The 12,530-nt window shown below is 38.7% G+C and overlaps 1 protein-coding gene across 3 annotated transcripts in view; it reads left to right on the top strand.

The window, feature by feature from the left end:
- Positions 1-12,530, top strand: part of scfd1 (sec1 family domain containing 1) — a 160,810-nt gene that overhangs the window by 34,967 nt on the left and 113,313 nt on the right. For all 3 annotated transcript variants that reach the window (XM_043698046.2, XM_087990041.1, XM_087990040.1), the window contains exons 9-10: positions 153-238; positions 1,603-1,702. In XM_043698046.2, coding sequence (XP_043553981.1) covers positions 153-238; positions 1,603-1,702 — 186 coding nt within the window. The remainder of the gene's footprint in view (positions 1-152; positions 239-1,602; positions 1,703-12,530) is intronic.

The raw sequence follows: 12,530 nt of genomic DNA on the forward strand, positions 1-12,530 counted from the left end.
ATCCATTCTATAATGTGAAGCTTATGTCTTTATTTCTATATGCAATACTTCAAATGAGTCACTGCTGTATATGGGAGGTTTCATATTTAAGTGTAATATTTTTGTTATGATTTCCTTATTTTCTGCTATGTGTGTGTGTTATTTTGTTTTAGAAACTGGACAAGAAGCTACGAGAAAATCTGCGAGATGCCAGAAATAGTCTCTTCACAGGAGATGGCCTTGGCGGAGGCCAATTCAGGTACCATACTTTAACTCTATGTTCAGAAATCAGTCTTGTCTCGAAGAAGATGCTTCTTTACAGTTGAGCAAATTTAAGCAAGCTACTTATAGGCATGTGTTTACTTTTGGTACGATTTCCTGCATATGTAGTTATATCACTGAGTGAAGGAAGAATCTTTTGCAAGAATTAGTCTACAGAATAATTCTGTTATAATTTCTGCAAGTTATTTGTATTCTAACACAAACTGGAAGGTATTTATTTCAAGAGTTTTTTGAAGGGCTTACTTATATGATTTGGGTACCCTTTGAATACAAGCCTTATGAAGAGCTAACTCACATCTGTGTTCTAAAACAAAAACAGAAATTACTGTGAGAAATTCAGGTCTGGCAGCATCTGTGAAGAGAAAGCAAGATCCATATCGTTGACTTTGCTTTCTCTCCATAGATACTGCCAGACCTGCTGAGTTTCTCTAGCAATTCCTGTTTTAATTTCACATTTCCAGCATCCACAGTTCTTTGTTTTTTTATTTCTCTCTATGTTTTAACATGGATGAAACTTAACAGTGTGTGTATTAGTATGTCACATCCCTCACACCTCACACACCCGCCTTCGAAGGATGTAGAATCTGAGTTTACCCAATTGAGAGGCAGGATGCTTATAATTATAATTAATTTGTGCCTAATTTGAACTTAAATGCTGCTATTCTGATTTTCTTGGGTTAGGAAACTCAATAGTGAAATGCAAGTTGGAACAACTGTTCTTCAACATGAGTGACTATTTTGGCACTTCTGGTCAGCTAGGAGGAGCAAACATATTCCTCCTGCCCTCTCCATGAAATTGTAGGACTCATTCATAAATATAACTGCTGTTTTTAAAGGTTAGCATAAATAAGACTGAAAATGCTGTCATAGTTAGATATTCTTGAAATAAAGAAGAACAAAAACTCACTGGTTCATTAATTTGTGTGATTCCTTATGAGATTCTAGTTAAGTCTGTTTTGTAAATTTTAACTCAATATTGTAAAGTTTGTCAGCTGGCTCTTCAGACAACTAATCTGATTTTATTTTGAAAGTTAGAATGTTGAGCGATTTGACAATGTAAATGATCATTCCACCTGTACAATGAAAAAACAAATACTATATTTGCAAAAAGTTTAATTAACCTTTTGTAATATGTGATCTTAAAACTCTTACGATTTAAGTTTTATTTTTGGAAAAGCATTGTAGAGGAAATGTTGATTCCCAAAGAAATGCAATAATATACTTGAACTTTTTGTTCAAGTATGTTGGCAAATGAATAGCATTTTATTTTCGTGCAGGATATCTAAATATAATCTGCATGTTCACAGTTTCATGTTCATTGGTCTGTTTTTTTTTTGGCAGTTTCCAAAGACCTTTATTAATACTTGTAGACAGAAATATAGATTTGGCAACTCCATTACATCATACGTGGACATACCAAGCTTTGGTTCATGATGTTCTGGTAAGAAAATAACTGTTCTACTAAGTGCAAGGTATTACCTGAAATTATAAATATAACAATGCAGGTTCTGAATACTCCATGCTGTTATTATTAAACAGTAGCTTCTAATGAGGAAAAGATAACCCATGAATTGAGAATAAAAGTAAAGCTGCTAAAGGGCTGCGCTCTCATTAGAGATAAATGGTTGGTTGTTGTTTAACTTGAGGGTCACCATGCCCAGATAAGGGTTGAGCTTAAGGTGGGATCATCATGGTAACCTCCGCCACTCCTGGAATTGAACCCACAGTTAGCCACTCTGCATTGCAAACCAGCCATCCAGCCAACTGAGTTCACCAACATCCCTTTGAGAATGACTGCAAGTTGCTGACTACTTTGTAATGCTGTCATTAGCTTCATAGAAACAGGATCTTGCTCTTAACCTCCTGCTGATTTTCATCAGACTGATGATTTGTCAACGATTGCCCATTAAACTTATAAAAAGCTTTGAGTGCTGAGATAGTTACCCAACCTCTTGCCCAGAAGCTCTGGTTCCAAAACCCATCTACCACAGAGGTTGATTAAAAATAATTAGAAAGGTGTCTAGCAACTATAGTGTACCATTTTAACAATTGTATAACTATTAGTGCCTGACAGTCACTTGCTCTTCATCAGAAAGTATGCAGTTGTGAAGGTGGAGATCTTGTAGCATCTGGGGAGAGGGAAACAGATTTAAATTTCCAAGATCATTGACGTTTCTTTTTCTTTCTGTTCCTTTTCATCTTTCTTTTGATGCAAACTTTCTTTTTCTCTCCTTCTGTTCCTGATTCCGATATTAAATGCACTAATGTTTACCTATAATCCTTGTAGATTTTTAATCTTCTAACTGTTTAAAAACAAATCCTGCTGTTCACCACTGTCCCATATGTCCTGTTGACTTTGCTAAACAATTTGCATTAATAAGTTTTTAAAAATGTTATTCCTATAAACAGCCTAACTAACTGGATTACCTGGGCCTTTACTTTCTCAAATGTGTGCATATTCAGTATAAACTGTACTTACCAGCAGATGGAGCAACAATGCTACAAAGATTTTTTTTCTCTGCATAAGTGTGGCAATTTTATTTGGCTGTAAGGTAACTCTTGGTAGCAGTGTCACTTACTGTTGTATACAGTACATTTTTGAATGATAATAATTATCTTGATCTCTACTTGAGAAATGCTTTAATAAACATTGTCTTTAAAGTGGATAGTTGAGATGATTAGCATCAGGTTTAAAACTGCTAGCTGTCAAATCCGGGCTTAAATTGTAGGCACATATTATCGCCACCTGCAGATGCCTCGAAAATGTGAAGTATAGCTAACTGTAAACATGACTGCAAGCACAAGAAAAATAAGCTCATGAACCAATTCATATTTTGTAACTTTAGACTTAAGAAATGACACAAATTTTGATTGCCATTCTTGTCTTTTCCTACATTTTGTGCATTCTGCTTGTGATGTCCCAAATTAGGAATCCAGTGTATTCGAAGTTTCACTTGATTTCAGCAACAACTTGAACAAGATAATGTCTCCAATTGAGATGGAAGTAGAAATTACTGTAAATACTTAGCAGGTCAGGCAACATCTATTTAGAAATAAAAAGTTTAAAAGTTAAAATGTCAAAAATGGCTTAATCAGAACTGAATTAGTGTAGAAATGCGATGAGTTATGTATCATCAAAAGTAGGGGAAGAATAGAAGGAACTCTAGGATAAACTAGAAATCAGAAGCAATTAAATGACAAAGGAATCATGGATCAGAAGGCATATGAAGTGTTAATGGTTGTAGTTAAGAAGCAAAAGCATTTGTTCAGAGTTAGTCACGATGATTAGCAGCTTTTACTGAAAAGCAAATACAGAAATAAAACAGATTCAAGCTAACAGATGCCTTTTAAATGCTATATTGTACCTACCTCTACCATTTCCTCTGGCAGCTCATTCCGTACATGCACCAGCCTCTGTGTGAAAAGGTTGCCCCTCTGATCCCTTTGAAATCTCGCCACTCTCGCCTTAACCTATGCCCTCTAGTTTTGTATTCCCTTGGAAAAAGACCTTGGCTATTCACCTTATCTATGCCCTTCATGATTTTATAAACCACTGTAAAGTCTCCCCTCAGCCTTCGTAATCCAGGGAAAAAAAACCCCAACCTATCCACTCTCTCCTACTTCAAACTATCCAGCCCCAGGAAAATCCTTGTAAATTTTTTTCCACACCCTTTCTAATTCAACAATTTCCTTCGATAGCAGGCTGACCAGAATCATATGCAGTATTTGAAAAAGTGGACTCATCGATGTCTTGTACAGCGTGTTTTGAGAAGATTTGTAGCTCAGGTTGAGGTTCTGGATGTAAGTTTGCTCGCTGAGCTGGAAGGTTCATTTCTAGACAATTCGTCACCTTACTAGATAACATCTTCAGTGGGCTTCCAGGCGAAGCACTGCTGATAATAATTCCTGCGTTCTGTTTATATATTTGGGTTGGTGATGTTATTTGCTGTGGTGATGTCATTTCTTGTTCTTTTATCGGGGTGGTAGATGGGGTCTAACTCAATGTGTTTGTTGGTAGAGTTTCAGCTGAAATGCCATGCTTCTAGGAATTCTCGTGCATGTCTCTATGTGGTTAGTTGATGTTCATGTACCCTGATGGCTAGTTGTCCAATGTAGTGTTTGTTACAGTTCTTGCACAGTATTTTGTAAATGACATTAGTTTTGCTTGTTGTCTGTATAGGGTCTTTCAAGTTCATTAGCTGCTGTTTTAGTGTGTTGGTGGGTTTGTGGGCTACCATGATGCCAAGGGGTCTGAGAAGTCTGGCAGTCATTTCCGAGATGTTTTTGTATAGGGGAGAGTGGCTAGGGTTTCTGGATGTGTTTTGTCTGCTTGTTTGCGTTTGTTGCTGAGAAATCGGTGGACTGTGTTCATTGGGTACCCATTCTTTTTGAATACACAATATAGGTTTTTGCAAGGTTTGTGAAGGTTTGTAGCTCTGGTTGAGGTTTAGGGTGTAGGTTTGCTCGCTGACCTGTAGGTTTGATGTCCAGACGTTTCATTACCTGGCTAGGTAACATCATCAGTGGCAACCTCCAAGTGAAGCGAAGCTGTTGTCTCCTGCTTTCTATTTATATCTTTCTCATGGATGGATTTCCTGGGGTTTGTGGTGATGTCATTTCCTGTTCGTTTTCTGAGGGGTTGATAGATGGCATCTAGATCTATGTGTTTGTTTATGGCGTTGTGGTTGGAGTGCCAGGCCTCTAGGAATTCTCTGGCATGTCTTTGCTTAGCCTGTCCCAGGATAGATGTGTTGTCCTAGTCGAAATGGTGTTTTTTTTCATCTGTGTGTAGGGCTATGAGGGAGAGAGGGTCATGTCTTTTTGTGGCTAGCTGGTGTTTGTGTATCCTGGTGGCTAACTTTCTTCCTGTTTGTCCTATGTAGTGTTTGTGGCAGTCCTTGCAAGGAATTTTGTAGATGACGTTGGTTTTGTCCATGGGTTGTACTGGGTCTTTTAAGTTTATTAGTTTTTGTTTGAGAGTGTTGGTGGGTTTGTGTGCTACTAGGATTCCAAGGGCCTTAGTAGTCTGGCTGTCATTTCTGAAACTTCTTTGATGTATGGTAAGGTGGTTAGGGTTTCTGGCTGTGTTTGGTCTGCTTGTCGTGGTTTGTTCTTGAGGAATCTGCGCACTATTTTTTTTTGAGTATCCGTTCTTCTTGAATACATTGTATAGGTGGTTCTCCTCTGTTTTTTGAAGTTCATCTGTGCTGCAGTGTGTGTGGCTCGTTGGAATAGTGTTTTGATACAGCTTTGTTTGTATGTGTTGGGATGGTTGCTGGTGTAGTTAAGTATTTGGTCAGTGTTTGTCGGTTTTCAGTATACGCAGGTTTGTAGTTCTCCGTTGTCCTTTCTATCGACTGTGACGTCCAGGAATGTGAGTTTGTTGTCGGTTTCTTCCTCCTTGGTGAACTTTATGCCTGTGAGGGTGTTGTTGATGATGTTAAATGTCTCTTCTATCTTGTTTCGTTTTGTGATGACAAAGGTGTCATCTACATAGCGGACCCAGATTTTTGGTTTGATGGTTGATAGGGTTGTTTGTTCTAGTCTTTGCATTACTGCTTCTGCTATGAATCCTGATAGCGGAGATCCCATGGGTGTGCCGTTGGTTTGTTTGTAGACTATGTTGTTGAAAGTGAAGTGGGTGGTGAGGCACAGGTCCACTAGCTTCATGATGTTTTCGTTGGTAATGTGATTGATGGTGGTTGGTGTGTGTGTGATGGTCTCTTCTAAAAGTGTGGTAAGTGTTTCCTTTGCCAGGTCGATGTTGATGGAGGTGTACAGTGCTGTTACATCGAATGAGATCATTGCTTTGTCTTCCTCTATTTTGGTGTTTTTGATGATTTTTAGGAATTCCTGGATGGAATGCTGTGACTCTTCTACTAGGTATTTCAGTCTTGCGTGTAGTTCTTTGGCCAGTCTGTAAGTTGGTGTTCCGGGTAGCGAGACTATAGGTCTGAGGGGGGCTCCTGGTTTATGGATTTTTGGTAGTCCGTAGAATCGTGGGGTGTTGGTCCCGTCGGGTTTCATTTTCTGGAATTCTGTCTTATTCTGTCCATGCAAGGACTGCCACAAACACTACGTAGGACAAACAGGAAGAAGGTTAGCCACCAGGATACATGACCACCAGCTAGCCACAAAAAGACACGACCCTCTCTCCCTCATAACCCTACACACGGTTGAAAAAAACCACCATTTCGACTGGGACAACACATCTTTCCTGGGACAGGCTAAGCAAAGACATGCCAGAGAATTCCTAGAGGCCTGGCACTCCAACCACAATGCCATAAACAAACACATAGATCTAGATGCCATCTATCAACCCCTCAGAAAAAGAACAGGAAATGACATCACCACAAACCCCAGGAACCCCATCCAGGAGAAAGATATAAATAGAAAGCAGGAGACAACAGCTTCGCTTCACTTGGAGGTCGCCACTGATGATGTTACCTAGCCAGGTAATGAAACATCTTGATATCAAACCTACAGCTCAGCGAGTAAACCTACACCCTACACAGTATAGGTGATTTTTCTCTGCTTTGTGTAGTTCCTCTGTGCTGCAGTATGTGTTGGCTTATCGAAATAATGTTCTGATGCAGCTTCGTTACCACCCCCTGAAAAGAAAAGCACAGGAAATGACATTATCAACCCAAATATATAAATAGAAAGCAGGAATTATCAGCAGTGCTTCGACCGGAGGCCCACTGAAGATGTTACCTTGTAGGGTGACGAAATGTCTGGAGACAAACCTTCCAGTTCAGCGAGCAAACCTACATCCATGTCTTGTGCAACCGCAACATAACATCCAAACTCCAGTATTCAAAAAGCAGATTTTTTGAACATTTTTAAGATAAGTGAGTGAAAGGATATTGGGGTAGGCAGGACAGGTGAGTAATAAGATCAGTATGATTTGAACTGTAGGGGTGAGCAGACTCAAGGAGCTAAGTTGGGTGACTTCCACTCCTAAATCATATGTTCATGTTCGGGCTATGCCATAATTATGGCCAACACTAACAAGATGCACTTTTCTCCTATCATTAAATGTTCTTTTCCCAGCCCTGTTAACAGAAGCCATATAGTTTTGAAAGTATACTTTCATAGCAACATGCAGCAGTGAGATAAGTTGCATTGTAGAACACTTAATTGCTTTCTTGTTTGGTAGGAAAACTACCTAATATTTAATTGATGGGTTAACTGTCTGTGAAATTTGTGTGGTAATGGGTTTGTAAAGTTCTGTATTGTCACACTTGATTAAGTTAAATCAACAAATTATTTCTCCTCTACGACCAGGTATGTTTCAATGATTAATAAGAGCAGCAGGTTGAAGCCTTTATATGTGTTACAATATTTGGCACCCACAATCTATCTGTCCTCATTGGTATTGTTGAACTTTATAGCTAGAGGAGGAAGATGACCGTTCCACGTTATCTTGTCCTCCCCCTCCATGTCCCTACAGATGGGTATTTCACAACATGCTGAAAATTACAAGTAAGAACTTTGATCAATGCTCTCTCCTGACGTACACCCACTGTTCCAGTATTACTGTTCTTTCAAGCATCCATCATGGTATCAATTTCTGAAGGGATTACACATTTCACTCAGCAGATCAAATGTTTCTGTTTATGAACTTTCTTTAATTGGGGGCTACTTGAAAGCATGTTTTTAATCATGAATTTTACAAAATTTAACTTGCAGCCTGAATGTTGGGCATGCACAACTGATTTTAAGAGTTTTGAGATGTTGGCCATAACCTTTGAACATGATGAACACTTGAGGGATATTCACTGGCTCATCCTGTTGTAGTTTCTAGCTTTTTAGCAGTCTGGACCAATTCTTATTCTGATTCTCTGCTAGTTCCTTGCAATGGTTCACAGCTTGTTGATGGTTCCTCACTGGTGGTCTTAACTCAAAAATCACTTACATTATCACCTCTGCATAGACTCCTTTCACATTTGTGATCTTTTGATCATTTTACCAGATCCACATTGTATACTAGGCTGTCCATTTGCAAATGATCCACCTTGACCACTTATGAAGTTGCAGCATAATAGATACAAGACTTCAGCTCTGTATGATATCGAGAAACAGCTGAGTAGACTGGTTATAGAAAAGGCCGTGGTCGCTGATAATAGTGCTCAACTCTTATGTTCCAGGACTGGCCATTCCTCTGAACCAAACCAGTCCAATACACCAACAGCATTGCCACCCTCTTGTCAGTGTGAAAAATTAGCCAGGGATATCTTCTCTATGATAAGCAAGGCAGAAACAATTCAGCCAATTCCCACTCTCATCAGTCAACTCTCAGTCATCAGCAAGATTATATAAAGTGGCACTGACTCAACAGTAATTTCCTTATTGGGGCTTACTTCTTGTTCCTCCAAACTGCTTGATTCCAAACAACATCACAGCCTTGGTTGAAACATTGAAAGAAAAACTGAATTTTGGACGTGAAGTGAGACTGACTGCTCTTGACATTAATGCTGTGCCTACTCCAAATGTCCTGCGGTCTTTCAAGAAAACAGCCCATCTTCAAGGGCAATTAAGAATAACAGTAAATGCTGAGCTTGTCAGTTATGCCATACCTTATAAATGAATATTTGCAGCTGCGATGAGGTATTTAGGAGCCGGGGAAATGAGAGGAATTTGTGCGTTTTATGGAGCGTAATGGCATTGAGGAACTCTTATGAGGAATGAGAATGTCTTCAGGATACAGCAAGATGTTTAAACCCAACAAGTTTCTAGGAGGGTGTAAATGTTTGCGGATACATTACCTTGTGACAGGGAGCTGTTTGAAATGTCCAAATACCGCAAAAAGAAGTTGAACAATAAAGACATGCTATAATTAATTGTTTAAATTTCCTTCCATGCAAGCGAAAGAGATGTCACAGGTCCCCTGGCAATTCTAAGTAGCAGGCGTGAAAACATTATCTTGAGATGGCACCTTGGGGCTGTGAATTCAGCTCAAATAATTTACATTCTGGCTAACTTGGTTAGTTTTAATTTAACAGAAACAAATTCCAATTTTCTAAAATTACCTAATGAAGCTACTTCCAGTTGTAGAAATCAAATGATTGGACCTCTGACAAATTGTTTAATATATGATCAGTGAAAAGATAATCGCGAAAGACATGGAGATTTTCATCTCCACCATTCCCTTAACCCATAAAATTGAACTCTAGGTCTGATCGGCTGATAATATAATCAAGTAGTCTTGGAAGGTAACCCTGTTAGCAGACAGCCATGCACTCCACTAAAATAATGTATTTTTGTAGATATTATAAATTCTGCTATTTCTAACCTAAGGACAGATGAGGGAGACTTCATCAAATTATATTGACAAAACTTAATAGAAAACTAATCTTGAATGTCCACAGAAATCACATAGATATAGTCTCAATAATTGTTCATCAGATTGAACTGTAACTTCTCACAATTGAGTTGGTAATTACAATATTGATCTGAGCCATTCTGACCAGGATGTCCAAGATTGTATTACTGTTCTTTACTTATCACGTTCGCTGACATCAATCACTAACTGCACTGGAGTACTGCATTTGATTTCTACACTATTGAGCTTAGCAAATAGAAATTAGATTATCTTTCTGCATTTTCTCAATATGCAGTGAATATTGGCCTCAGCTGGTGAGCTGTTTCTTCTCCCTGGTGCCAGATCCCACCCCCTACTATCTGCAAAAAAGTGTTCATGCTGGCACTTGTAGATTGGGAGCTTGACAAAATCCAGTGGTCAGTAAGTGTCTGTGTAAACTGCCCATAAAAGAGTCCATTGGATAAAGGGTTAAAAAAAATAATTAGCTTCCTTCAATCAAACACTAGATCTGGGGGAAAACATCTGGACATCCTTTAAGCATTTTGTTGCTTTGGTAACTAAGAAATTTTCAATGATCTCTTGTTTTAAAATTCCTGTTCTTTGAATCATGCGCATATTTTAAAAAACTGATACTTCAATGGGTGCTTTGTACAGAGGCAGATTCTTATCATTTTTATAATCCTTAATGACATGCAGGAATGCTTTTAAAAATAAGGCTCTTAGAAACTCTACAATCTTTGAACATTGCATCTGTGCACTAAGATGTCACTTCAAGTTTGATAGCTTATGGGATTTGATAAGTGATTTTCTTTCTACTCATTTCCTTTTGGAAAGGACTGGTTTATATTACCTAACTTATCATGCACATGTCATTGCTAGAACTTGGTACTTACAGTCATTCAAAACATGTCTATTTTTCTGCAACCGTAATTAATGAGTCTCATAGATATACTTTTCTCTGGAAGTATACATGTAATTTCCACATACTGGAATGAAGATTGAGAACCAAGTAGCTCTAGGTTACTTTTCTTCTGGCAATGAATTATGTAACTACAATATGCATGCTTTTTTCGCATAGCACTTTCAAAATGTTTAAGAATTTGCCTCCTCTGAAACATTTCTGCCCTTGGCTGCTAATCAATGATGATGAAACTTCCCCAAAGAAAAATGAGTATTTTGCAATAAAAACAGATAATTCTGGAATTGCCCAACAGAAGTGGCAGCACCTTTGGAGAGAGAAACAGTTAATGTTTCAAGATTAATTCTGTTTCTCTTTCCATGGATGCTGCCAAACCTACTAAGTGTTTTCCAGCATTTTCAGCTTTCATTTCAGGTTTCCAACATCTGAAATGCTTTGCTGGTGTACCTTTGTTTACATTGGAAATATTGATGTATTACTCTTTCTCTTCTTTATCTCCCTCCACATTAGCACTACGTTTTTCAATTGTATCTTTTAACTACCCTTTTTAAAATTATATCACTGACTTCCAACCCAGGGAGTTGGGCAATGAAGGAGAAGAAAGACCTGACTTGTAGTGAATTTTCAATGAAATTTCAGTTCTGAATTGTTGAAGCATCATGCTTGTGTTGAATAGGAAAGAATCGTATCTTGTATGTGTACCACTACTTATGCCTAACTCGCGTTGCCAATTTCAATTTACAATCATGTAAAAACCTCTATCTTTTGCATAATGGCATCCAACAGTTGTTCAAGTTGTTGTAAAGTTATTCTGTGGTATAGTTCCAAAAGGCATTCGACAAGGCACTTAAGGCTACTTAATAAGATAAGAGACTATGATGTTTAAAGCAAGCATTTTCAGGATGGAAACCTGCAGTTAGTGGAGTGCCAGAGCCACAATTATTTATGATATGTATTAATGACTTTGATGATGCAACTCAATGTGGCAAAATTGTAGATGACACCAAAATATGATCAGATTAGATTCCCTACAGTGTGGAAACAGGCCTTTCAGCCCAACAAGTCCACACCGACCCTCCGAAGAGTAACCCACCCAGACCCATTCCCCTGCCCTATATATACCCCTGACTAATGCGCCTAACACTATGGGCAATTTAGCAAGGCCAATTCACCTGACCTGCACATCTTTGGACTGTGGGAGGAAACTGGAGCACCCAGAGGAAACCCACACAGACACAGGGAGAATGTGCAAACTCCACACAGACAGTTGCCTGAGGCAGGAATCGAACCCAGGCCCCTGGTGCTGAGAAGCAGTAGTGCTAGCCATTGTGCCACCCTCATGTGGAAAGGCAAGTTATATGATGAAGCAAGAAGCCTTCAGAGGGACATAGACATGTTCAGTAAGTAGGCACATACATAGAAGATGGAAAAATTGGGTTCATGTATTTTGACAGGAAGATAAAAGAAGCTGGCTATTACTTAAGTGGGGAAAGACTGCAGAAAGCTGCAGCACAAAGAGATTTGGGAGCCCTCTAGTTTGAATCACAATAAGTTAAAATTCAAATTCAGTAGGTAATAGGAAAGGCAAATGGACTGTAATTCTTTATTTCGAAGAGAGTGGAGTATAAAAATAGGGCAGTCTTACACTATACCAGGCATTAGTCAGACTACACTTGGAGTACTAAGCACAATTTTTGTCCCCTTGACAGAAGAAAAGCATAATGCCATTGGAGGCAGTCCAGAGAAAGTTCACTAGGTTGATCCTGGGTATGGCCGGATTGTCTTATGAGGGCAAGTTGAGTACATAGGGCTTATATTCATTGGAGTTTAGATGAATGAAAGAGGACATGTAAGATTTGTTATGAAGTTGAAGGCGTGAATTGTACCTTTAAGAGAGGTGAATGCTGTTCTGAACTGAGAGCTTACAGAACCTGTGTATATGACGAGATGGCAGTCCCAGAGTGTACTTGGACAATTGAAAATATGTAACATTTGGCTGTGAAAGGGATACCTATGTTTTGGTTG

This window comes from Chiloscyllium plagiosum, unplaced genomic scaffold (assembly GCF_037043375.1).
Source record: "Chiloscyllium plagiosum isolate Xiang-an unplaced genomic scaffold, Cpla_swu_hap1 HiC_scaffold_8, whole genome shotgun sequence".
Taxonomy (NCBI): domain Eukaryota; kingdom Metazoa; phylum Chordata; class Chondrichthyes; order Orectolobiformes; family Hemiscylliidae; genus Chiloscyllium; species Chiloscyllium plagiosum.